At 41.9% G+C, this 26,252-nt stretch overlaps 2 protein-coding genes across 7 annotated transcripts in view; both read right to left on the reverse strand.

Annotated features, from left to right (window-relative positions):
• Positions 1–52: 52 nt before the first annotated feature.
• Positions 53–1,152, reverse strand: LOC115469636 (P2Y purinoceptor 1-like). Its single transcript, XM_030202431.1, has 2 exons — positions 1,147–1,152; positions 53–1,033 (listed from the first exon to the last, which is right to left on the reverse strand). Exons 1-2 carry the CDS (start codon positions 1,150–1,152, stop codon positions 53–55), a joined length of 987 nt encoding a protein of 328 aa, XP_030058291.1.
• A 12,175-nt stretch (positions 1,153–13,327) lies between these two features.
• The window catches only part of ANO5 (anoctamin 5), a 121,223-nt gene continuing 108,298 nt past the window's right edge, over positions 13,328–26,252 (reverse strand). For all 6 annotated transcript variants that reach the window (XM_030200707.1, XM_030200708.1, XM_030200706.1 and 3 more), the window contains 7 exons: positions 24,542–24,711; positions 21,728–21,825; positions 21,498–21,628; positions 19,853–20,058; positions 18,635–18,816; positions 15,540–15,645; positions 13,328–14,087 (listed from right to left, as the gene is read on the reverse strand). In XM_030200707.1, the coding sequence (XP_030056567.1) occupies positions 13,863–14,087; positions 15,540–15,645; positions 18,635–18,816; positions 19,853–20,058; positions 21,498–21,628; positions 21,728–21,825; positions 24,542–24,711 (1,118 nt within the window). In that variant the 3' untranslated portion in view covers positions 13,328–13,862. The remainder of the gene's footprint in view (positions 14,088–15,539; positions 15,646–18,634; positions 18,817–19,852; positions 20,059–21,497; positions 21,629–21,727; positions 21,826–24,541; positions 24,712–26,252) is intronic.

Genomic DNA, 26,252 nt, shown 5'->3' on the forward strand with positions numbered 1-26,252 from the left:
AGAAGATAACATTGTCCACACCCATCCGTTGGAGTCTTTCAAAAGTCTAGTATTATTCCACAGGGCAAACAGTTGCCAGCCCAGGCCCTCTTTGCCACGGTTTCTTCTGTCGACAAGAGAAAACCAATTTAGAAACCTGCTCCCGAAAATCCCCACCGGTGAGAAAACAGAAGAGGGGGTTGATACAAGAATTCAGGCTGCACACGGCCATCAGGGCGAAAAACAAGGTGTCGGCCGCTCGGATAGAACTGGTGGCACTAGCCCGAAAGGCTCTTAAGAAGATGCAGGTGTTTCTTGAGGCATGATAGGGAAGATAAAGCAGTGCAAAGACAATCAGTGCCGCGTACATGAAGCTGGTAAGGGCGCCCCGCTTGTGTGCACGTTGGAAGCCCGTCCTTCGCAGCTGGCCTACACTACTGCAATAACAGTAGAAGATGGAGGAAAGGGGCAGGAGGCAGCCCAAGGTGGTGGAGGTGATGGAAAAGGGCAGAGAGGTGGAGGTTGCGCTGGAGAACACATAGAGGGAACAGGTGGTTCTGTTACTTTGGCAGCTCTGGGTGCCGGCCATGTAGCTCACGGGCACGCTGAAGATGCAGGTCAACAGCCAGATGGAGAAGCAGATGCGAAGGGACCTCTGCTTACTGAGCAGTGACAAGGACTTCAAGGGATGAACAATGGCCAAGTAGCGATCGACACCAAGGCAGGTCACAAAGTAGATGCTGCAGTAATAGCAGATGTGGTAAACGGTCCTGGTGGCCTTGCAGACCGCATCTCCAAAGACCCAGTGCAGCTGGTTTAAGTGGTACGTGATCAAGACGGGGAGAGTCAAGATCCAAGTTATGTCGGCCAGGACCAAGTTACAAAGAAAAACTGTGCTTCGGTTCCAGCGTTTCACGCGGGCTATGAGGATCCAGAGCACTGAGAGGTTCAAAGGCAGTCCCACCAGCAGGATGAAGAGGAAGGTACCGGGGATGAGGGTCCGCTGGATGGCACCTAGGACTGTACCTTCGGGCTCACAGAAGTCATTCACATTCTGTCCAAACACAGAAGCACAATAGGGTCAGAGGAGTTGGAGGGAAGAAGCTTCCCGAGGTTAGGGGCCTGCTCCAACCACACAATGACAAACAAGTGGCAACGCTTACTTACCTTCATCTCGCCCACAAGGTATCAGGATTCAAGAATTACTGCTTTCCTGGCTCAATGGCACCTGAACCACGCACTTTCTCTTATTCACATCAGTTGATAATTAATATAGATCTCAGTGAAAAGTCTTCGAGTTGGAGATCCGTATTGCAGTTCCTCTTTCTTTATAAACACTCCCCACCCCCATATCTTCCATCACCGGTTTCCCTTGGTTTAATACTACCCGAGAAATATCCACCCACTTAGCCTCTACCTAATAAACGCTTAATCTGGCCGCTCCATCCCCTTTCTATCCACATATTTACGTACCATCCAAGACCGTCAACTAAAATAGAAAGATAAACTTTCCCGGTACTAGACAACGTAGATAATGATGTACCTTTCTAGGAATATAAAAATAAAAAGTAAAAAAAATCACAAAAACAATCTTAATAACCCTATAAATGGTAAAAGCCTTCAAATTTCGAAACTTTCAGATTCGGATGGACAAACAAAAAGTGGTCCTTGGATGCTCACCTTGTCGCCTATTTGCCACATCCTTACAAAGGGACAGTGTCTTCAGCTGAAGAGTTCCTGCTCGGAATGGCTTTTAAAGCAGTCTGTTTCTACAGCTTCTCTACCAAGGTAACTAGCAGGCTGGAAGATATGTCAGACCTGCCCATTCTTTATTATAATGATATGGAAGCCTGAAGATTAATGTTTGGATAAGAGTTACCACGGTAGGGTTGATACATTTAAGCTGAAGAAGTCACAAAGCATAAAGCCAGTTTTCCAACAGCTCAAAGACCTTTCTTTTCAGGTATTTTAAGTAGCCCATTTGGTACATTTGTCCATTCATTTCCATGTCTCTACCCATAAACAGTTGGGTTCCTTTCCCAGCATCTATCACTTAAAACCTACTGTAAAGACTCTTCTCCCAGCCTACTGTTTATTCGTGGAAACGGAGGCAGCAATTAACTGGTGACAATAGGATTGATAAATGTGACCTGCCTAGCCAACTATTTCCTTCTGATTTCCCTGAGAAAATCACCAGCAGTTACAGATGAGGAGTCCTGCAGGATTCTCTAGCGTTGTGTTCCTTAATATTGAAATACTGGACCTAACACATTCTCAGTAATCATTGTACTCTGTTTTAGGCATGTAGCAAAAAAAAGCACAAGTAATGTTGAGGGTCAGTCTATGTCTGCCTGTCCCGCCATACACTATTTTCTGAATGCACAAACCGATCCTTAAGGACTCACCTGGGGAACAAGGAAGGAGAAGCGAACCACTGGATGGCAGGGATGGAAAATCCTGCCACCCAAAAGTCCGATGCAGCCAGATATGAGAAGCATCAGAAACTGCAAGATGGAAAGGACCCTGGGTCCCACCATCTGAACATGTGCAGAGCTGGCATGGGACCACAGCATAAATGGCATGGTGTTAGGGAGCCCTGGTCTTGACCCTGGAAGATGTGCAGAAATTACTGTCTGAGATGTGATAGGACTCTTGAAGGGTGAATGAAAAGGGAGACAAGGAGGAAGAGGTAGCAAAGGGGAGGGAAATGGGAAAAACATGGGAAGGAAGGAAGGCAAGGAAGGAGGGGCAGAAAACATGGGAAGAGAACATTGTGGGAAAGGAGAACATTTCCTCCTACCTTATACACAAATGCAAATCCCTAAGTCCACGCTTTGATACACACATTCCCCTTAACATGTTACAAACTCCATGCCACAGCCAACGTACACCACACACTCTCAACTCACCCATGCATTCATTCACACATCACTATACCCTCCCCATCAACACAGACATACACATTGAACCACCCATACTCACATATCTGCACCCACACCCCCCCCCCCCCCCCCCCCCCGCCATCCTAGCAAGATCCACTTTACTGGAACTCCGACCTCCATGTCCCCCTCCCCCCTGCCTGATTTGCCTGAATCTAAGAGTGAAAGAAGGGGAACTGTGCCATTCGATCACACCACAAGTGCACACTTTTTGTTGTCATCTTGCCTATCAGGACTGATCCTGGGTAACAGCCATCACTTCTTGACCCTCTCTTGGGGGGGGGGGGGGGCACATCTAGCCACTCAGGTTTTCAGAATTGCCACAATGCATACGCATGAGATTAATTTGCATATAAGGGAGACGTATTGTATACACATTTGTCATATGCACCATCCTTGTGGAAATCATGAAAACAGGACAGGAGGGATGAGAAACACTGTTTTAAGATTTTAGGGTCCTTGTACTAAGCTGCATTAGGTTCCAAGGGCAGAGAATGGGCATTCCTTTGCTAACCAGTTAGTGCATGTATATTACCATACACTAACCCCTAAATTCTTTAAAAGTCACTGAAAATTGCATGCACACTTTAATTGAATAGCAAGCTGATTAGCACTGATAATTGAGATTTTAACAAGCAATTCTTGGTGCAAATTGGCTATAATTAGAATTCCTCTGTGAAAATTGTATGCATGGGTCAAAAAGGAGGTGTGGCCATGCACATTGTTATAAAGGGGATACTCACCTAGGATTTACACCAAGGTTTTATTGGTGTAAATGGTCTTGCCTAAATGTAGTTGCCATTCCCAGTGGTAAGCATATTCTAGAAACTGCACCTCCATTTCAAGCACTCCGCTCCATGGATAAATCCTTCTTATCTGTTCCCTTCTCCACTACTGCCAACTCCAGACTTCGCGCCTTTTGTCTCGCTGCACCCTATGCCTGGAATAAACTTCCTGAGCCCCTACGTCTTGCCCCATCCTTGGCCACCTTTAAATCTAGACTGAAAGCCCACCTCTTTAACATTGCTTTTGACTCGTAACCACTTGTAACCACTTGCCTCCACCTACCCTCCTCTCTTCCTTCCCGCTCACATTAATTGATTTGATTACTTTATTTATTTTTTGTCTATTAGATTGTAAGCTCTTTGAGCAGGGACTGTCTTTCTTCTATGTTTGTGCAGCGCTGCGTATGCTTTGTAGCGCTATAGAAATGCTAAATAGTAGTAGTAGTAGTAGTAAGCACTATTTTTTTGGGGGTGCTGGTTTTTTAGCTGTCATTTCTAGAATTTAGTCCTAACTGGTTATTGTGTGGTTCATGCAGGATCCCTGACCACCTCCTTAATAGGTGGCAGTGATTCCACAGTAATTTTTAAAAATGGTTGTGTACTAATGACAGTATTAGCCCACAACTAGTAATGAAATAAATAGAAATGGGGGGGGGGGGGGGTGTTATGGCCACAGTAAGAATGACTTTAGCACATAAAAAAGACCTGTGTAAGGGTGCACTAAGGCAACTTCTTAGATCAACTTAGTGTCTTTGACCTAAAGTCTGATCGAAAAGAAGTTTTAGCTAAACTAACACCATAACATGGAGCCATAAGGGGCTTAGGGTTTTTTTTACTAAGGCACCTTAACAGATTTAGTGTGCACTAAATTATAAGATGGCCATTATATTCCTATGGGTGTGTAACGTGCTAATCTTAGCCCGCACTAAATCTGTCAGCAAAAGGACTCCTTAAACAGCTGCTGGCAAGATTAAACAGAGCTGATATTTGGAAGGAAATGAGAGGGGAAAATCAATGTGAATTATTAGAAAATAACTCCATGACAGGATCACGTATTAATAGAATACCTATGTTACAACTCACTATCACTCAGAAACCTCCATGCAATACCATAATGTATTCCTCTGTACCATGTATGTATGCACCTTAATGCAAAACCATTTGTAATTTTGTACCCGGAAAAGGAGGTCACTCAGAAACCACTATACAATACCACAATGCACTCTTCTTAACCATGTATGTATGCACCTTAATGTAATACCATTTGTAATCCTGTACCCAGAAATGGTGATTGCCATCACGGCAAAATGTAAGCCACATTGAGCCTGCAAATAGGTGGGAAAATGTGGGATACAAATGCTACAAATAGAATGATAAACAAAACCAAAATATTTCACCAGAACCAATGGAGCATACTTTCTAGGCTGTATTTGTATGCATGCATCCACTGTTCACACTTATTCTTGGATTCAAAAAAGCAGCTTGTCAAAATTCTCATTTCCCCCATGAGGTGTCCTGAAACTTTACTTTGAATAGGACATCAAATGGACTGCTAGTAAGCGCTCCTGTTGCTTTCGGTGTACAAGTGACAGCTGGAAGGCATCAACCAAGGACAAGTGATAAGTGCTGAATGGAGAAAAAAAAAAAGCAAAATTTCAGGCTAATACATTTCAATCATGGCTTTAGTTATTCAGCACATGAGTTTGCTATTATTTATGACCACAAAACATTGTCCAGCTAGGAAAGAAAACAGGAGCCATTTACAAAGGACCCAGATATTTAATTAATTAATTGTGAAACCATGTTGTTTGCTGGGTCTCTCGTTATGAACAGTAAACATGCAGCTTATTGATTCCATTAATAAAGTTGTGAGGACAGCTGGAAGAATCAGCCCACAGCTGGGAAACCAAACACCTTTGAGGTTGCATAAGGAAAAATAGATCCATTTATATTCATGCAGCCAGAGTCCAATGGGAGGAGCTTTGGACACAACCATCCAGCCACATGCACGGTGAGGACTGCGCCAAGTCAAAAGCTGTGCAGGAACAAACGGGTGTATCCTTTTAAAACCTGGTCATCGGATGTTGTCTTGTGCTTTGTCCTTATTTTTTGGTTTCTCCTTTTCTTTTGATTTCTTTGTGTCAGGCACTGTGAGATAGGAGTGAGATCAGAATCCACCTGAAACGTTGAAGTGGATAGAAACGTTAGCACTTCCAGACTTTTCTGGGCTCTAGGGAGCAGGTCTGGACTGGCACCATCAAGCAACTGTCACCTATGTGTGGCTATCTTATCCTGCTTGTACACGGAGAACCAGGGATTTCATTTATGTATATTGTACTTCTGCAAATAGGACCTTGCCTTTATGTTTTCACATTGAAGGCTTACAGCTTAGAGATTTTGCAGTTATGGATATTTTTGGTGGTCAAAGCCTCAGGTGGTCTATTTGAGAATAAGCGGCAACATTTTCAAGATGTTTGGACTGGAAAAACTGCTCTTTGAAGCACAGGGAAAAGTTTGGGTATAAAATGTCAGTCCAAAATCATGTAAATCAAATAATTGTGATAATCACTTGTTAATGGTTATCTGGCAGAACTTAGTTGGAATTTCCAACATGCTGCATGAGGAGAAAAAGAGAAGTACTATAACAATGCATGCAAGGAAATAGAATCAGAAAATGTTAAAGAACAAGATCAGCCTTTCTTAAAGCTCGGAGAGCTACAGAGAAAAGTCCAGCCTTGAACTGGAATGTTAAAAGATGCTCAAGGTCCCATGTCTTGTGAGCACTATAGCATTTTTTTAACCTTACACCCTTAAATTGATGCCTAATTTTACACAACTTGCTATAGACTGAGATTACAGTACAACTGCGTTCTTCTCCATCATACAATAACTCAATACAGCACCTGCTGTCATTAGATATCAAGAAACCACAACACTCACAAATAACTACAGAAGTGGAAGGTAATACATCTGTGCAAAACAGCCCAAACAGGACTAATGTCCAAACACAAGCGCTACAGTATTTACAAAAACTGGCGATCTAACCACCACCACAACAACAACAAAAACAAGCACAAGGCAAAAAAACCTTCATTTAATATATGGTGTGTGGTGACTATCTGGTGAAAAATGAGTCCAACTGATAAAAAATGCCCAGCACCAAACAATCAAAAAAGCAATCAAACCCCATACATACCTCTCTTCAAATAATGCAAATCTTATCTTTACAAGATTGCTGACTAGTCAAATATCATCTGGGGCTGTGCGTCAAGCCCAACAAAAGGGCCCCTTGTTTTGCTTAGCTGTGGTAAAAAGTGGCCTGCACTAGCTTGGACATGTGAAATTGGCACACGCTGGGTCATTTTTTCACCACGGCTGGGAAAAAGATGTATTTTTTAAATGGGGCAGTAAATGGTTTCTGCTAATATGAAACATAGTGTGCGGCTATTTACTGCCTGAACCCTTAAGGGCCACTGCCGAGTAATACTGTGTCCAAAGTGGGCGGGCACAATGCATAGCCTACTTTCCATCACAGAATGCTGGCATAACTGGGTATTAATACACCTAACATTTCGGCACTCACACTTACGCCAACCATAGAGCTGATCAGGGGCATAGCTACGTGGGGCCACGGGGGCCTGGGCCCCCGTAGATTTGGCCCTGGACCCTCCTGCTGACGACTCTCTCGACCCCCTCCTGCCGCCAACCCGCCGTCACCATCTGCTACCTTTGCTGGCGGGGGACCCCAACCCCCACCAGCCAAGGTCCTCTTCTTCCTTTGTTCTGTTTCTGAGTACAACATGCAGGACGTCAGACTCAGAAACAGAACGAAGGAAGAAGAGGACCTCGGCTGGTGGGGGTCCCCCGCCAGCAAAGGTAGGCAACGGCAGGGGAGGGTTGCCAGTGGGAGGGGGAGGTCGAGAGGGTCATCGGCGGGGGGGGGGGGGGGGGGACAAAGTTGTTGGTGGTGGTGGCGCCGGCGCTGGGGGGAGGGCTAAAATGTCCCCCCTCACCTCGGGCTCTGGACCCCCCTCCCGCCGAAGTCTGGCTACGTCCCAGGACCCGATGTGTGCACGAACCAATGCGTGGCAGAAATGTACATAACTTGGAGCCCTGCCTACGTCTTGTCCAAGCTCCACCCTTTTTGCAAATACACATTATGGTATGGTATGTGCTATGAAAGATATGAACAATATTTACAGAATGGCACTTAAGTGGGTAAATGCCAGAAATTATATATATATATATATATATATATATATATATATATATTCTGAATCCTAGAAAAGGTTCAGAGAAAATGCTAAAGGGAACAGAACACCTAGCATTTACCCACTGTAAATATTGTGCATATTTTTCACAGCACATAGTTGAAAGGTGGGTGTACGCACAGGCAGAATCTGGACAGGATTAACATGCATCTAACATAAAATATCACTAATTTATGTGCATATCTCTACCATTTGAGTGTGAACCTTTACACCCACTCTATGGCTGGCATAAATGCTCATCCCTAACTGCTAATGTACATATATACTTGGTTATGTTAATGAGGTGAACTTGTTAAATAGGGAATGGTTGTTTAACCTGCCAAATACAGAAACACAAAAATAAGAAAAATCTCTAGCAAAATAATGATCAATAGATTGAAAACAAGTCATAGAAAGGTATGTTTTGTTCGCACAGTGTGTAATTAGGCTGTTGAATCTGTTGCCAGAGGATAGGAATAATGTGAGAAAAATAGCAGGATTGAATTTATTCTTGAATTAAGTTCCTGTATTTTTCTGAGTTTCTATTGTATCCTGGTACTGTGATACTATTTTGATATTGTATATTTTGAAAAATTATAAATTAAATTTAAAAAAATAGCAGGATTGAAGAGGTTTGTGCAAGTTCCTGGAGGAAAATTTCATTAAAATGATTAACCAGATAAACTTGAAAAGAGCCATCACTTCTCCCCGAAAATGACACTGGGTTGGCACTTATTCAGCATGGCTATTCCCTATTTAACAATTCCACTCCACTCATGACTCTCTCAACTTCTATCGTATCTCCTGTCCGTCCTCTTTTCTCCATGCCGAAGAGCCCTAAATTTTTTTCGTCCTTCTTCATAAGAAAGGTGTTCCGTTCCCTTTAGCATTTTGGTCACTTTTCTCTGAACCCCTTCTAGGATTCAGAATTTTCTTCACTAACATAGCGAATGCCTTGAAAAACCACCTGTGCAAACACTTTCAGGTATAATTGAATGAGAAACAGACCATGCTTCCTTTATAGTCACTTTTTGGTTTTATTGATCAATCAGAATATGCATCATTGGATTATTACATAAAAACATAATAGCAAATTCAGTATAAAATGGCAATGTGTTTCATTAAATATCTCCCTGCACAGTTCTTTAACTATTCTCTGGCACATTCTTTTGGTTTAAGATTAAAAAAAAAAAATTAGAAATAAAACAAAACATAGAAAAGAAAATAAGATGATACCTTTTTTTATTGGACTAACCTAATACATTTTTTATTAACTTTCAAAGGTTACCCTTCTTCTTCAGATCAGAAATTTCTAATCTAAAGAAGGGTTACCTTCGAAAGCTAATACAAAATGTATAGTTAGTCTAAAAAAAGGTATCTTCTTATTTTCTGCTTTATATCTATTTATTACCTTTAAAAGTGAACTAACACAGCTACCACATCACTTTACTCAAAAATAATTTTTAAATTAAAACTAAAGACCCTTGTACTGAAAAAGTCACTTAATTTTGCCCATTCATTTTACCTGAAGCATAGGTGCTGCACAGTTCTGCCTTGTTCAATGATACTCTGGCTGTTACCATTACAGTAATTGATAAAAGAAACTGAACCCAATCAATGACACTCTGGCTGTTAATATTACAGTAACTGATAAAAGAAATGGAACCCAATCAGAAACCAATGTTAGGCCATCAAATATACATCTAGTTCCCTGTTCTCCTATTTCTTCTGCCACATCCTTCAACATATGGACTTGGTACATAGAAATGAATCCCTGGGATGTGGCCCAATGGCTCAGTGGCAGTGTTGGGTGCTACCATGTGGGAGGTCAGGGTTTGATTGCCAAGCCCAGTTTCTGCTCTTTATGCTGACCAGTGATGCTGCGGAGATAGCCCAGCCATCACACCAGAACAAAACATCCCGGTCAGGCTCAAAGTGGATTCTGGATGGAATTATGGTCTCCGGTTTGCGGCCAACGACCAAGCTAAAGGGGACGGATCCAAATAAAAGTGAAAGAGAAGTTTCCAGAGAGCTAAAAATGAAGGCTCAATAGAAGCCAGTTCCGAGGTGGAACAGGTGGGACCTGAAGTGCAAAGAGAGTCTCCAAAATTGCCCAGTCCATGGACCCAGTACACTGGTGTTAGGAAAGAATTGGCATCTAGACGAATAAAATAGAGGTTTCCTGTTGAGGTCCAAGATGATAAGAGCTGTAACACTGGGAAGAAGTGGCACAGTATTATTAATACCAGCGTACTGGTCTTGCATTCCAGGGAATTGTGATATATATTTACAATCTGAAGTACCTGGAACACTTAAGTAGGGGAAAAAATTTCAGCTACTGTAACACTAAAAGGTGCAACAAGTAAAACCTAAATCCTGAAGTAAATGTGACAGCCACATCACACAATATTCTCTATTTATAAAAATGTGTGCAGAACAAAAACCTCTTGTATATTGGAGTTCTGCAGTGTAATTTGCACTTTGTGGGGGGGGGGGGGGGGGGGGACATTTTAAACGTGGCCCCTTTACTGTCAAATGATTTGTTTACTGCTGTTTTTCATCTTAATGTTGCCAATTTATTGATCAGTCTATGAAATGATGACTAACATCAGCAGCAGCTAAGCCTGTATCTTGCTTGGTCAAGGATTGAACCTGCTTCCTAAAATATTTCACGGCCTATAGGACTGCACTACAGTGGTGTGCACACACCTAATACTAAACTTGAATGCTGATTTCTTGGCAGCCTGGATGGGCCCATTAGATTATTTCTGTTGTCATCTCCGATGTTACTGTGCACTGCAAGACTGCAAGTTAAAATACAGCCTGTGCACCTCAGTTCTGGAGAAAAATACAGGCTGTCATTATTCCACCAAAAGAAACAGTTTAAAGAAATCCAGCACAGAAGTTGAAGGGACAAGGTAGATAAATATTTAAAGTTGCAAGAATTCTGCTCTAAGGCCCCATCTTCGGGATCAGCAGATATGTTTTCACAGATTTTTTTTTCTGTTGTTATATAATTGTCCATTCTAACAGAGTCTTGGAATTACAGGCATAAAATAAATATTTGCTGTATTACATTGTCCGATTCACATATTTGCTTATGTAACAACCCCATTACCCCAAACAGCACAAATACAATATTTTTTCAGTGAAACACAAGGGGTCAGTCTTTGTTTCCGCTCTTGAAGCCAAGTTTAACATTCAAAGTGCAAACAGAGGTAAAGACATTACAAGGTTAGGAACATTTGCATCCAATACATGGAGTAATAAGTGTCACATATGACTTATACAGTTAACAGTCTTGGCTACGATCCTCTTTACTGGCTTGCATAATATTGGATCACCTACAGTTGAGGGATTGCAGCTCTGTTGTTTTTGCAAAGATAAGTCTATAGAAAAAGCCCAAAGTTAAGGGGGGGGGGGGTCTTTTACAAAGGTACTCTAGCGATTTTAACACACGCTAAATGCTAGAGACATCCATATATTCCTGTGGGTGACTCTACAGTTTACTGCGTGCTCATTTTTAGTGTGTGCTAAAAACGCTAGCGTTCACCTTAGTAAAACGACCCCTAAGTGCATAGTGTGAGAATGCAGTGGTAATTAATTGTAGCAAAACTTCTGTATATTCAGCAACTCACATGTGATTGCCATGTATTTCCACCCCACATGCTCCAAAATGTCCTTATGTATCACCATCTTGCAGCCCTCTCACTCTCTGCCTCCACATCCCATACAGTTCTCTTTCTATTCCCTGCCATTGCACCTTTGCCAGCTGTGATAATTCACACCAGGTAAGCAGATTTTCAAAATCCCACAACATTGAGCAGCTTTTTGATCCGCTATGTTCTACAACAAGGTCTCTCTCTATAATCTGTGCATTTCCAGAGCTGGCTGTGAGATACTCCGGGGAAGCTGCATCAAAGTCAGCGGATGGGAGGCAGACATGTGGACCAGATGAGCAAATCCGCTCCTTCCAGATGAGAAACGCTAGCTTTAAAAAAAACCTGTCATCTGCAGTCTATCATTTGCAAATGTCAAATAAACTGGCTATAGCACAGTGATACTCAACAGAAAAGGATTTCAAGGCATCCCCAAAGAATAAGTATGAGCACAGTTTCTTCATCTGCGGCAGGAATAACCTTCAACCCAGAGCTGTTCTGAGGGGCTAGGAAAAGGCTGGAAACCACTGCCACTGAAAACAGAAAATCTGCATCCTTCCCTCCTGGGAGGCTCTAAGCACTGTGGGGCAAATGTGTAAAAATGTATTAAAATCATAAAAAAGCAGCAGTCATTAATTATAAAAGAAGGGCATCGGTCATGCAAAGCCTGTACTGTAGCTAATTGCATAACCCATTAATACTGAAACAACTTCACAATTCCATCACAAACAGTACATTTTCTTCATGACATGATAGAAAAGGTTTTCAAAAGGTAAATTAAAAAAATACAATTGAAGGGGATTCTTAGTACAGAAAACAGCAGCTACTATACACAGTATCTTAAATAAAACAAAGGCCATCACTGTACATGCTTCATACATGTGTGAACAGTACTACTATCCCATCCGTGCAGTACATATGTCCATCAGCTAAAGATTTTCTGCATCTCTTTTTCCAAATAACAGTTTTAACCCTTTATGCTCACCCTCTCTCACTAGAGGGCAGATCTGCAGTAAACTGTTGATCGCCCAGCTCTACTGAAAAAGTAGACGATGGGGGTCTCTACTGAACATAAGAACATAAGCGTTGCCATATTAGGACAGATCGAAGGTCCATCAAGCCCAGTATCCTGTTTCCAACAGTGGCCAATCCAGGTTACAAGTACCTGGCAAGATCTCAAAACAGTACATTTTATGCTGCTTATCCTAGAAATAAGCAGTGGATTTTCCCCAAGTCCATCTTAATAATGGCTTATGGATGGTTTGGAACTCAGAATACATTGTGCAGAAACAATGGTTTGGATATTGCTGATTATGCAAATTTTTTATGCTGTTGAGTGCTCTAATCTAGCACTTTACATACGAAATCCAACACATAAACTTTGAACTACGTTCACAGGGACCAATTTTCCAACCCCATTCCTTCAAGCTAATGCGTGTAAGGCTTCCATTAAGGGAAGGAAGAGATGAAGTAAAGGAAAGGGGGAGATGGACCTAGTGTGGGGTGAAGCATGGGAAGTTACACGTTTATGATCCCAAAGTGGGAGAGAACCAGAAGGGAAGACAGCAAGAAAGAGTGGATGGTTCAAACTGGTCCTCATCTGACATTACCTCTTATGTTACTATGGTTATGCTCAAAGGCACTGTTGACAGAGGCTCAAAGTGTTTTTTCTAACGTGGGTGTGTAGAAGAGGAGGAGAATGCAAGGCACAGAATATGCTTTACTTTCTTGTGTTTCATTCTCTGACATGTCCCCACCCCCAAACCTCTTAACTAGCATCAAGTCCAAAAGTTTAAGTGCCAGTTCTGTGGGTGCCTGAGAAGCCCCTGATATCAAGCAAACGCCTTAACTCTTCCAGGAAGGGGTGATCGCTGTTCAACGTAGTACCCTCAATTATTTTGAAACGTTTTCACTCATTACTGTATGTCCACTACATATCCTGACAATCAGAACATGTTTCTCACTTGCAGCCTGCCCCTGGGACTGTGCTGAGGCAGAAGGGACATCCAAGAACAGGGCTAAATTATTGTTAAAGCAATAAATTCTCAAACACATTTACCAAACCCAGACAGATTAGTGAACATGGCTTTTCTAAACCTGCCTGCAGCTGGACTGAAAGCAAGGGGTTAAAACTGAGGCAATGCATTTGGGCCTGTTGGATGCTCTGCCCAGGGTGCAGGTAAGTCTGGACTGAAGTTTTTCAGGTAAAAGAAAAATAAAAAAACTGCAACCAGAGGCTGCCTTTGGTTACTATATGGCCTCTGAGAGCTGCATCTTCCCTGTCGTGGCCTTCACTTCATTCTCCACATCAACGTAATCCGTTTTCCCACCGAGTTTTTCCTTCAGTTTATTAAGTTCATATTCATGGAGGATTCTCTGCGTCAGGTATTTCTCCCGTTTGATTCTGGCTTTCACTTCAGAGGGCACATCCGGGATTAGCCAAGCCACAAAGAATTTCACCAGAAACACAACATGCTGTAGAAAAGAAAAACATCTTTTTATTAAAGAGCAGACGAAGGGACAAACAGGCAACACCAGTGCTCATGGGTGGGAAGTCTTGGTCTTTCTTCTTGTGTTTAAAATATGTAACACTAACAGAATTCAAAATATCAAGTTCTCGGTTCTAGTTTCTAGTCCACCCTCTTTGGTCTTACTCCTAGTTCCCCTTTCCATTTTGTTCTAATACCTTCTTTGGACCAACTATTCAAAGGACTTATGCTCCTAACAGACAATACTGTGCACTAAGGGCTGGATTCAGTAAATGGCACCCAAAACTTGGCACCGAACAAAATCAGCGTTCAACTCTCCAAGAGGAATGCTCATTATAGAATACTATTGAGTGCCAATTTCAGTACACAAATTTGGGTGCCAGGACATATACCTGATGAAACAAGGTGCAATTCCCAGTGCCCTATTTAGGCACACATCCCTGATATTTCATAACACTGTGCACAAATTTTCATAACACCCCTGATCTGCTCCCATGACCACTCTTCCTTGAGTTGCGAGCTATGGTATTTGGGCGCACATTAGAATAGTGCATAGCAAATTAGTACCAATTAGCACCCACTTATCAGAACTAATTGAATTGTGAGTCAATTTAGTTGTGCACGCATCTTGAATCAGCACCCAATTCTGGCTGCCATATATAGAATTCGGGGGAAATGCTGCACATCTAATTTTATATCTATGGGGCATGTGGCGGTTAGCGCAGACTAATATCCGTTAGCACAGAATAATATCTGTTAGTGCAGACTAATAACCGTTAGCACACACTAATATCCATCCGTTAGAGCACATTAATATCCGTTTGTGCAGAGTAAGCTTTACTAAAAGAGCCCCTTTGAAAGCTATGGTCATAGGTTGGACTCTTTAATACATATAAGAGTGAGTGCATACATTTTTTACACAAAATTTCATTAAACAAATTAATGAGCAAAGAAAGGAGGTAGCAACAGGGGTGGATTTTGGTTGGGGAAAACAAGTTAGGAGCTTGGCACTGATTTTCAGCACTAGGCTCACAAATTAAGTTGGTAAATGTAGGCAAATGAATGGCAGGCCTACATTTATGAGCATAACTTTAAGCTCCTAAATTAAGATGAATTTTCAGCTTAAAAGTTATGCTCATAAGTTTGGCTGAAAATAGGGCCACAAATTTAAAAGCATAAATTTAAGAGCGCATTTGTGTTTGAATATTGGGCTTTCTTTTTTACAGGTGACACTTTTTGAGGTCTGGCACCTTATAAAGGATGGACTGGGCTTCCTCACTGCCCTCTTCACTACCCATATCTGAAAATAAACAGAAACCCTGAGATCACGTGATGTCCTGGCTACAGAAGAGGCCACGTGAGTCCCTTAGAGTCAGGTATTTTTTTTTTAACAGGCTAGATGTATACAATAGCCTCATTTAAAAAGATTCCTGCTTACCTCCATGATTATAATAAAAGCCATTTTCGCTGCCAGGATGTGCCAGAACTGCATGGTGTGAGAATATCTCTTCTCATGGTCTGGAGGGTAGCGATAGTCCCGGTACCTGTGAAGCGTGAGAGAAAGGAGACGTTAATCATCCCAACACAGTAACACAGTAATAGACGGCAAATAAAGACTAGCATTGTCCATCTAATCTGCCAAACAAGGTGACCAAAGCCATACCTGCCACATGCAAGATGCCTCCTCTCTGCCTTTGGGATTGTACCTGTTGCTCTGTGCAGAACATGCAGGTTGCCTCCTATCTGCCTTTGTTCAAGAACGAAGAATATTATAATACCTCTGTATCGCTCCGTGGTGCGACCTCACCTTGAGTATTGTGTTCATTTCTGGTCGCCGTATCTCAAAAAAGATATAGTGGAATTAGAAAAGGTGCAGCGAAGGGCGACTAAAATGATAGCGGGGATGGGACGACTTCCCTATGAACAAAGACTAAGGAGGCTAGGGCTTTTCAGCTTGGAGAAGAGACGGCTGAGGGGAGACATGATAGAGGTATATAAAATAATGAGTGGAGTGGAACAGGTGGATGTGAAGCGTCTGTTCACGCTTTCCAAAAATACTAGGACTAGGGGGCATGTGATGAAACTACAGTGTAGTAAATTGAAAACAAATCGGAGAAAACTTTTCTTCACCCAACGCATAATTAAACTCTGGAATTCGTGGTGAAGGCGGTTAGCTTGGCAGAGTTTAAAAAGGGGTTAGACGGTTTCCTAAAGAACAAGTCCATAAACCACTACTAAATGGACTTGGGAAAAATTCACAATTCCAGGAATAACATGTATAGAATGTTTGTACATTTGGGAAGCTCGCCAGGTGCCCTTGGCCTGGATTGGCTGCTGTCGTGGACAGGATGCTGGGCTCGATGGACCCTTGGTCTTTTCCCAGTGTGGCATTAATTATGTACTTATGTAACATAACAACATAAGAATAACCATACTGGGTCAGACCTATGGTCCATCAAATCCAGTATCCCATTTCCAACAGTGGTCAATCCAGGTCACAAGTACCTGGCAGAAACCCAAATAGTAGCAACATTCCATGCTACTAATCCCAGGGAAGCAATGAATTTTATGTCTATTTCAATAACAGCCTATGAACTTTTCCTCCAGGAATTTACCAAAACCTTTTTTAAACCTAAATACGCTAACCACCATTACCACATCCTCTAGCAGTGAGTCCTAGAACTTAACTATTCTTTGAATGAAAAAATATTCCCTCCTATTTGTTTTAAAAGTATTTACATGTAACATCATTGAGTGTCCACTGGTCTTTGTACTATTTGAAAGAGTGAAAAATCGATTCACTTTTATCCATTCTATACCATTTAGGCTTTTGTAAACCTCAATCATATCCCCCCCTCAGCCATCTCTTTTCCAAGCTGAAGAGCCCTAATCTCTTTAGCCTTTCCTCATATGAGAGGCATTCCATCATCTCTATCATTTTGGGCGCTCTTCTTTGAACCTTTGCTAATTCCACTATATCTTTTTTGAGATACGGCGACCAGAAATGAACGCAATACTCAAGGTGAGGTCGCACCATGGAGCGATACAGAGGTATTATAATATTCTTGGTCTTATTTACCATACCTTTCTTAATAATTCCTAGCATCCAGCTTGCTTTTTTGGCCGTCACTGCCACACACTGGGCAGAAGATTTCAGCGTATTGTCTACAATGACATCTACATTTTTTGGGGGGGGGGGGGGGGGGGCTTCTTCCTAAGGTGGACCCTAGCATCCGGTAACTATGATTTGGATTATTCTTCCCAACATGTATCACTTTGCATTTGTCCACATTAAGAGCCCTGTTTACTAAGGTGTGCTAGTGTTTCTTTTAGCATGCGTTAGCATGTGCTAACCGTGAAGATGCCCAGATGAATATTATGGGCATCTACAAGGTCAGTGCATGCTAAAGACACTAGCGCACTTCTAGTGCAGCTTAGTAAACAGGGCCCTAAATTTCATCCGCCATTTGGAAGCCCAGTCTTCCAATTTCCTAAGGTCTTCCTGCAATTCTTCACAGTCCACTTGTGTTTTGACAACTTTGAACAGTTTTGTGTCATCTGCAAATTTAATCACCTCACTTGTCATCTGCAAATTTAATCACCTCACTTGTCATTCTGATTTCCAGATCATTTACAAATATGTTAAATAGCACTGGTCCCAGTACAGATCCCTGTGGCACTCCACTATTCACCCTCCTCCATTGAGAAAAATGGCCATTTAACCCTACCCTCTGTTTTCTGTCCAATAACCAATTTCTAATCCACAGAAGGACATTGCCTCCTATCCCAAGGGTTTTTAATTTTCTCAGGAGAAAGTATGTTATTTTATGTTTTATTTATTTTTACTTAAATGTATGTTTTATATGTTTTGCTATAGAGTTGTAAACCCCTGATGTAGTCTCTAGAAAGGCAAAATGCGGCCACAACGGTCATCTGGTCATTTAGGGCACATTTTTGTGGCTTGGTCGTAAGAAAAAAAGGACCAGGTAAAGTCGTCCAAGTGTTCGTCAGGGACGCCCTTCTTTTTTCCATCATCAGTCGAGGACGCCCATGTGTTAGGAACGCCCCAGTCCCGCCTTCGCTACACCTCCGACACGCTCCCGTGAACTTTGGTCGTCCCCGCGACGGAAAGCAGTTGAGGACGCCCAAAATCGGCTTTCAATTATGCTGATTTGGGTGACCCTGTGAGAAGGACGCCCATCTTGCAATTTGTGTTGAAAGATGGGCGCCCTTCTCTTTCGAATAAGCCTGTTTGTATATCAACCTGTTGAATAAATATGTATGCACTCAGGCCACTTTCTGAGCATATTTCTCAAAAGTTAGGAGCACAAACCCTTTAAATATCGGGCCTGTAAATCTATCAGGTTTCCCATATTTATTTCCTGTTCTAACAGCATACAGAAATCCTTTTCCACTAAGGATCCCCTGTGTTTATCCCGGCTTTTTGCAGAACTCTAATCTGCTTTGGTAAAGGTTGGGAGAGAATGTGCCTTATCGGGTTCAGAACAGATCCAGAAGAAGAAATGAGCAAACCTGCAATTGGTGTAACCCATTGGGTTCTCCAGTGGCTCTGTGCCATTCTTAAACTCTCTGGTGTCAAACACAGACAGACTGCTGTTGATGTATCCGGCCATGGGTGATTCCTCGTTTGTGAAATATGCATAGTAAAAAACTAATCGTGGAATCATGTCAGAGGTGAAGGCTACAATGAAGGCCTGAAAGGAAAATATATGGAAAAAGAAATCAGGAAAGGGCCTCACACCAATGTGAAATCCCAAAAACGTGACATCAAATATCCATTAAAAGCCCATCTGGTTTGACAATTTTCCCTTCAATACTGTAAGACTGACTGGTTCCAGGTTTTATCCCTCACTTTTCCACAGCTATGGATCCTCTGTTCTTTTGCCAGACTTTATATCTCCATTTCCTTACTCTCCCTACCCCAGTCTAAGGAGGGTGTTGAGTTGCACATGGAAATTTCTATACACATTTGCTCAAGGTGGATGAATCTCAACTGGCAGAATGGATGAGCCTTTTCAGTCCTTATCTGTCATCATTTACTGTATTACTTTGTTATCTCTGGTTTATCCCTCACTCTGTAATTAAGAATTCTCTGTGCATACCCCGAGCTTTACCCCCTCATTCACCACCGCAGGATCCTCTCTGCTTATCCCAGGATTTACCTCTCCCTATCCCAGGATTAAGGATCCTTCTATTCTTATTCCAGGGTTTCTATTCCCTCCATCCTAAGATTAAGGATCCCTTTGTGCTTATTTCAGACATTACACCCTCATTCCCCATAACAGGATCCTCTTATGCTTAACCTGGGCTTTTATTCTTCCCCTCTCCTGCACTAACCCCAGGCTTTCTCCCCATTCCCCACCTCTAAGGATCCCTCTGAGCTTATCCTAGCCTTTACCCTACCCCTCAATCCCAGGACTAAGGATTTTCTGTTCTCATCCCAGGCTTCACCCTTGCTTTTCCACTGCTGAGGATCCTCTGTACTTTGCCCATGCTTTATTTAATTTTACTTCCACTTCAATCCACTATGAGATTGTTTTATGCATCTATCACCTTTTCCATAAAATATTTGCTTCTGTCAATCTTGAATTTAATCCTCTCCTGTCTCCATTTATGATCCTTGTTTTCTATAGACTCCCACATTCTATCAGGAAGAATAAACACCTTTAAACAGATTTGTCTTTTAAAAAGACAAAAAGCAGCCTGTTTTGTCCCTTCTGGTAGACTTACGTTGGTTACAACAGATAAGATGGCCATGCCATTGAGAATCTCCTGCCACACGCCTATGCTATGGGCCTTGGCAGCCACAGGTCTTCTATGCTGAGTGGTCAGCTTCCAGGAATCAACTCGAATCTCCAAGATGTTATTCATGAGCGCCAAAAGGGGAGCCAGAGGAAAAGAGGCCACAAAGAGTGTGATAAATCCAAACTGAATGACTACACGGGAGGAAGAAATGGCAATGGTTAATCTGATATCAAATGTCAACAAATGTTTAGTGCCCACTCCACCCTCTGTTCTGGGTGGGGAACGATGAAAATATACATAATAATAAACACAGTGACAGTTAAGAACAAATAAAAAATATAAGCACTTGGCACATCGAAAACAAACCTCTACACTAAGCATAGATTGGTTGATTATTTTGTTATAGTATTATTATGTATGTTTTTAATGTAATCCACTTTGGTTTAATTGGAACATAACTGATGAAAATAAATAAAATAAACCTAAAATAGACAAACATTACTCAAATAAAAACCATATCATCATTATGGTGACTAATTACTAACCCACCACATAACCATCAACGAAGAAAACCTAGACCCACACTATGCCCCCTTTGATGCGAATGCCAGTTGCAGCCTGAAAATGATTATTTTTACCATCATTGTTAATTAAATCCATCGGCAATTTATTACATTGTTCTGGAGCAGCTACCGTGCAAGGACAATTTGACTTTCAGATCTATAATAAAGCCTTCAGTAAAGCAATGCTGCTGCCAACTTTTGTATATACGCAGCTACTACTTATTAAATCATCATTAGTCAGAAAACCCCCTCCATCCTATTTTATAATTTTTTTATTTTATTTTCTATCGATCAAACAATAAAAGTTTTTTTCTTTCTTGTTATCAAAATGTTCTACTTATCTTGCATGAAAATTTAGTTCTTCTTAATGGGTCACCATTCTCCCTCTCATAGCTTGTCAACTTGTCTGCTACTGATTCAGTGGGCAATACATGTGCTGGAATACCTGTAAGGTTGCAGTGCACACTCGCTCGCTCTATGGAGCCCCTCCGTTTCACTACATATAGCTTCTTCAGGAGCTGCCTACTTCTCAATATGCTCAATCCTTTACTATTTAAATAGCAACGCTGGTGTAATTCACCTTTCTTTCATCAGACAAATTTAACTTTCTTTTGGAATCTTTTCTGCTGACAATGATTAGCAAGTCAGCATAAAAAACGCCGAAAGAAAGTTCACTGGTGGTCTAGTGGCCCCCTCCTCTGTACCTTAGTGGTGGAGAAAGGAGTAGTACACACCCTCCTCTTCCAACGCTGCCTTGAAAATGGCGATGCACAGCCCTGCCCAGTGCATCCTGGGATGCGCTGGGTAGGGTTCACCACTATAAAAGGGAAGAGAGCCGCTAGACCACCAGGTTGGGGGAGCTTGTGTTTGCGGCCCACTGGGCCACCAGGGCTTTTTTCCTGCTGAGTGAGGGGGGGTTAGGAGGGCTGCCCCAATGGCTACATTTTCTATAAAGAATGGGAAGTGTTTTTCTTTCCCAGAAAGGGGTGAAAAGGTTTTATTAGGTGACCCAGGAATGGAGGCAGTCATTCTGAATAGAAGTAACGAGGTCCAATTGATAAGCTTACCCATCTCCAGATACTCATAGAACAGCCCCAGGTTTCCGAAACTCTGTAAGTCATGATCCTGCTCCCAGCGGCTGTACAAATTCTCTGGGTGCCCCCTGGCCTTCCGTCGCCTCCACCAGTTCTGAACCCAGCTATAAAACATGGAGAGGAGAGTGAGAGTGTGAAGGTGGCAAGAGGGTGTTCGGCTACATAAGAACTGACTGTGCAGAGCACTCTGGAGGGTCACTTACGGGAGAATGGCCTCCTGGATATTTCCCCAGATCTGTTTACCAGCCATGATGATGGTGAGTTGTGTGGTCAGTTCTATGAGACAGCCAGCAGGGTCACACTGATGGAAAATAGAGATCTGAGTAAACACTCTCATTTAAACAAATCACCCCAGTCTTTAATGAAGGAAGACCCCACTCAAGCAAACTTGTCCTACAGCTCAGATGTGCTCAAGACAGGCTGGAGAACCAGAGGTTGTGAAAGTGCAGGCTCAGTAACAGTTGCTTTTAGAGGGCGATTCTTTAACAGGGTGCGTAGGATAACACAGTAAACTGGTACCTAGTTCAAGGTTTCTATACAGAAAAGTATGAGCTCACTTTAATGCTAGTGCTAATGGCAGAATACATGCTGATGCCATCACTCATACCAACCCTATCCCTAGTGTACATGCCCACGCTCAGATGTTAAGATAATCCGCAAAAAGCGGAGAACTCGAACGCCCCACGAGAGAATACAGATATGGGAGAAAGTGGGATGTTTGACCTCGGAAAACCAAAGACTGGAGGGATGGATTCTTAAAACAGTTGTTTATTGATGGAAAAAGACTTGACACAAACGTTGTGTTTCGGCCGTTAGGCCTGTATCAGGAGTCTCAGTTGACGGAGAACAGCTGATACAAACGTTTAGAAGCACGTGGTGTGGTGATCAATAAGGTGGATCTCAGTCAACGTGTACAATCACGTGGTGTTGTAAACGATGAGGTTGGTCTTTAAAAAGACCTTTTCTGAAGAGACTTGCTCGTAGACAATTGAATTGTATCTTATCTTTCTGTGTCCTTCTGTCTATCCTTCCCTTATCCTTTTTGGTCCTGTCTGTTTGTCCTGATTTAGATTGTAAGCTCTTTTGAGCAGGGACTGTCTTTCTTCTTCATGTTCAATTGTAAAGCGCTGCGTACGACTGGTAGCGCTATAGAAGTGATTTATAGTAGTAGTAGTAGCTTGCCAATACCTTTCTCTTGAATAGATTGTCTTCAATAGATTGCAAGCTCTATCTAGCAGGGACTTTCTCTCACTTCTTTGGGCACAGCGCCGTTTATGTTTTGTAGTACTACAGAAATGATTAGTAGTAGTAATCATACCATATTTCCTCGATTCTAAGACTTACATGGAAAGTAGGTGCAGCTTATATTCGATGGCATCTTACAATCAAGGTCAAAAATTATACAAATCTTGCAGACTTGGGGCATCTAAATGGAAATCTACAGTATTTGGCACAATCCTTAAGAGTTTACTTTCAAAATACCTTGCTTTTATAACTGTACCATATCTTTCACTTTTACAAAATGGAGGTGAATCTTAGAATTGATGGTGTCTTAGAATCGAGGGTTTATTTTTCCACTTTTGCAAAACGGGAGTGCCTCTTAGAATCGAGGAAATACGGTATCTTGTTATAATTTCCCATAGGGTTAGTTTTCAAATGTTTGGCTCCTCTGTTAAATACTTAAATTTATATTGATTTTTAACCAAACTTAGGATCCTAAAACTCCAGCTGAAATGTCATTAACTGTAGGTGTCTAGGGTTCTAGCTTTAGACCTGCAATTCATTTTGATAGGTTTAGGAAACTTAGGGGCCTCTGTACCACAATGTGTGCACTAACAGGCACTGTTAGTCTACACTGACCCCCAAGTCATTTTATAAAGGGTTTCCTACAGTGACACCACTTTACATGCAAAAAAAAAGGCTGCATGTGTGTGTATCGGTATGTGCCTACAAGAGTTGGGGGTTGAGATTCTAAATCTAAGTTCAAGATGAGTTACAAAGAGGTACCCGCGTCAGAGGCTTAACTCCCAAAGGAACCCTTTTATTAAAGCTTAGCTATAGGTCTAAAATGAGCAACTTAGCATTTAGGACTAAATTCTATATAGCACATCTAAAAGAATTGAGCCGAAAAAAAACACGCCTAGGTCCGGACTCGGTGTATTCTATAACAATGCGCATAGATTTTAGAAATGCCCACAACCTGCCCATTCCACGCACATGGCCATGACCACTTTTCAAGTATGCGACTTAGAATTTACACGTACCATGTTAAAGAATACACTTAGAAAGTTGTGCGAGTAAATTCTAATTAATGCCAGTGTCAATAACTGCTGATCAATTGGCAATTATCAGCACTGACTGGCATGTTAACTTGCGCGTGCAAATCCAGAATACAACCAGATTTGAATGGGCAACTTATGTCACGCTATATAGAATCCAGAGGTTAATGCACAGTAGGCTTTAGGAAACAGGCCTCAAAGTTAGGTACCTAAATCCTATGAAAACATCCAGCACTGTTATGTCAGTGGAACTGGAAACTCTCCATAGGCTAGAATTTCTCGGCAATGTTTTTTTCTTTTTTGGGATGAAGGGGAGACAGGGAGGAGGAGGGGGGTTTATATCATACATGTAGCCTCTCCCTTTTTCATATATTTCTGAAATGTACAAGCTAATCTTTTTATGCATGCATCTCTTGTATTATGAAACAAGAAAACAGAAAGAGTGTTTTACACAGGTGTCTAAGACATGGAAACAAACTCTCCTACATTGTAAATTTCACTATTTCTTTCCTGTCATAATACAATATACAAATATTTAAAATCTGGAGGTCTTCCACAGTGGAACTGAAGCGTGACAGCTTGTTTACCAAAAGGCTTTTTCTACAACTATTGTATGCACTCTGGGGGTGGTACAGTCAATCCTTTTACCCCCCTAACTGCACTGTTCAATGAGATGGCAAATGTAAGAGGCTTCCTAAGATGATGGCTGAGTGTGCGATCCATTACATGGGGTTTTACCTCCTCATTTCTCCAGTTCCCAAACATATATGTGTATTCCGCCGGGTACCCCACAAACTTCCCTTTGAAGAAGGCCACGTAGAAGCAGGATGAATAGTAGTTGACAAACTGGAAGAGGAACATCTTCATGGTGAGTCTGTTCTCGTACTCTAGATGTGTTCGTGGAACTTCTGCAATACAAGACCCAGCATATTAAACGTTGCTCCCTCCTTCCCTGGCCAGCTCACTCCTCCCGCTATGAGAAAAGAGTCTACGGTGTCCACATTACTAAATGTGCTTCCATTACACATGGGGCAAATCAGCACCACTGTCAAAGGCAAAAGAACATTCAACAATTCTACAATAAAACATCTGCAATCGTAATATTTCATGCTGCATTCAGGGCCTATTTACTAAGGCCTTCTTCCAACTCTGTCTCTAAGGGAAAAGATCTCAATGAATCTTTCCTTTAATATTGATTGGGTCAATGCTCAGCCACCACAGTCAGCCTTGTTTTTAAATGAAACAAAACCCAGATATTCAATGCAGCCATCCAAATTCTGAGCAATGCAGAATATCTATGCAGCGTGGCAAGTAACACTGCTCCACAAACTACTATCTGGACGGTCAACCAGATATAGTTGTGTGGACAGTGGTTTCAATTAACATCACTCTCCGGCTTACTGCCAGTTCCTCCCACACTCTGCTCAGGCACTATCCAGAGAGTACTGAGGGGTCTGTAAGGCTATTCAGTATCCAGAACCAGCTAAGCCATTTATCTGGATAACAGCAGAAGTTATCTGTATAAATGCTTTGAATATTGACCTGGACACAGACATGTGAAGCTGCAAACTGCATTTTAACCACAAGAGGGCACTAGCTGCAAACAGATACATAACTCCCTCTGGCACCTTTTTCCAACATCTCAAGCCCCATGAGTAAATTCTCTGCAAGGACGCCTTCCGCACCAAAAGGAAGACATACTAGAGGTGTTTTATGGCTCAATTTAAGTAGAATATTATTATATGAGAAAATGTACATAAGTTTTCTTTTTTCATGTTTACATGTTATTACCTCCTCTTGAATTGAATCAATTACAACCCAGCTGATTTTTCTTCCCATTCTTAACGCCTAAAATTACGTAGTGCAAACCCTGAATCTCCAGAGCAAATAATTTAATTTACAGATTATTTGCCTTTTTCTACACTGGATTTCCTTGCAATTTGAGTATATTTTCAGGGAACCTCTTTGGCTAATCTCTTGTTTTTGAAGAGAACAGTGAATGTAGAAGGGTTTGGGAGCTGACTTAAGTATTTGGGGACTATAAGGCAAGCTGGAGTATTGCCTGTGATTGATTATAGCTCTGCGGTTTATTTCAGCTGTTTTGTCATAGCCACTGCAGCTTGCTCAAAATGTTGTTGCAAGACTCGTAGGTCCTGACCATAAGTACATAAGTACATAAGTAGTGCCATACTGGGAAAGACCAAAGGTCCATCTAGCCCAGCATCCTGTCACCGACAGTGGCCAATCCAGGTCAAGGGCACCTGGCACGCTCCCCAAACGTAAAAACATTCCAGACAAGTTATACCTAAAAATGCGGAATTTTTCCAAGTCCATTTAATAGCGGTCTATGGACTTGTCCTTTAGGAATCTATCTAACCCCTTTTTAAACTCCGTCAAGCTAACCGCCCGTACCACGTTCTCCGGCAACGAATTCCAGAGTCTAATTACA

The sequence above is a fragment of the Microcaecilia unicolor genome, chromosome 4, assembly GCF_901765095.1.
Source record: "Microcaecilia unicolor chromosome 4, aMicUni1.1, whole genome shotgun sequence".
Lineage (NCBI taxonomy): Eukaryota > Metazoa > Chordata > Amphibia > Gymnophiona > Siphonopidae > Microcaecilia > Microcaecilia unicolor.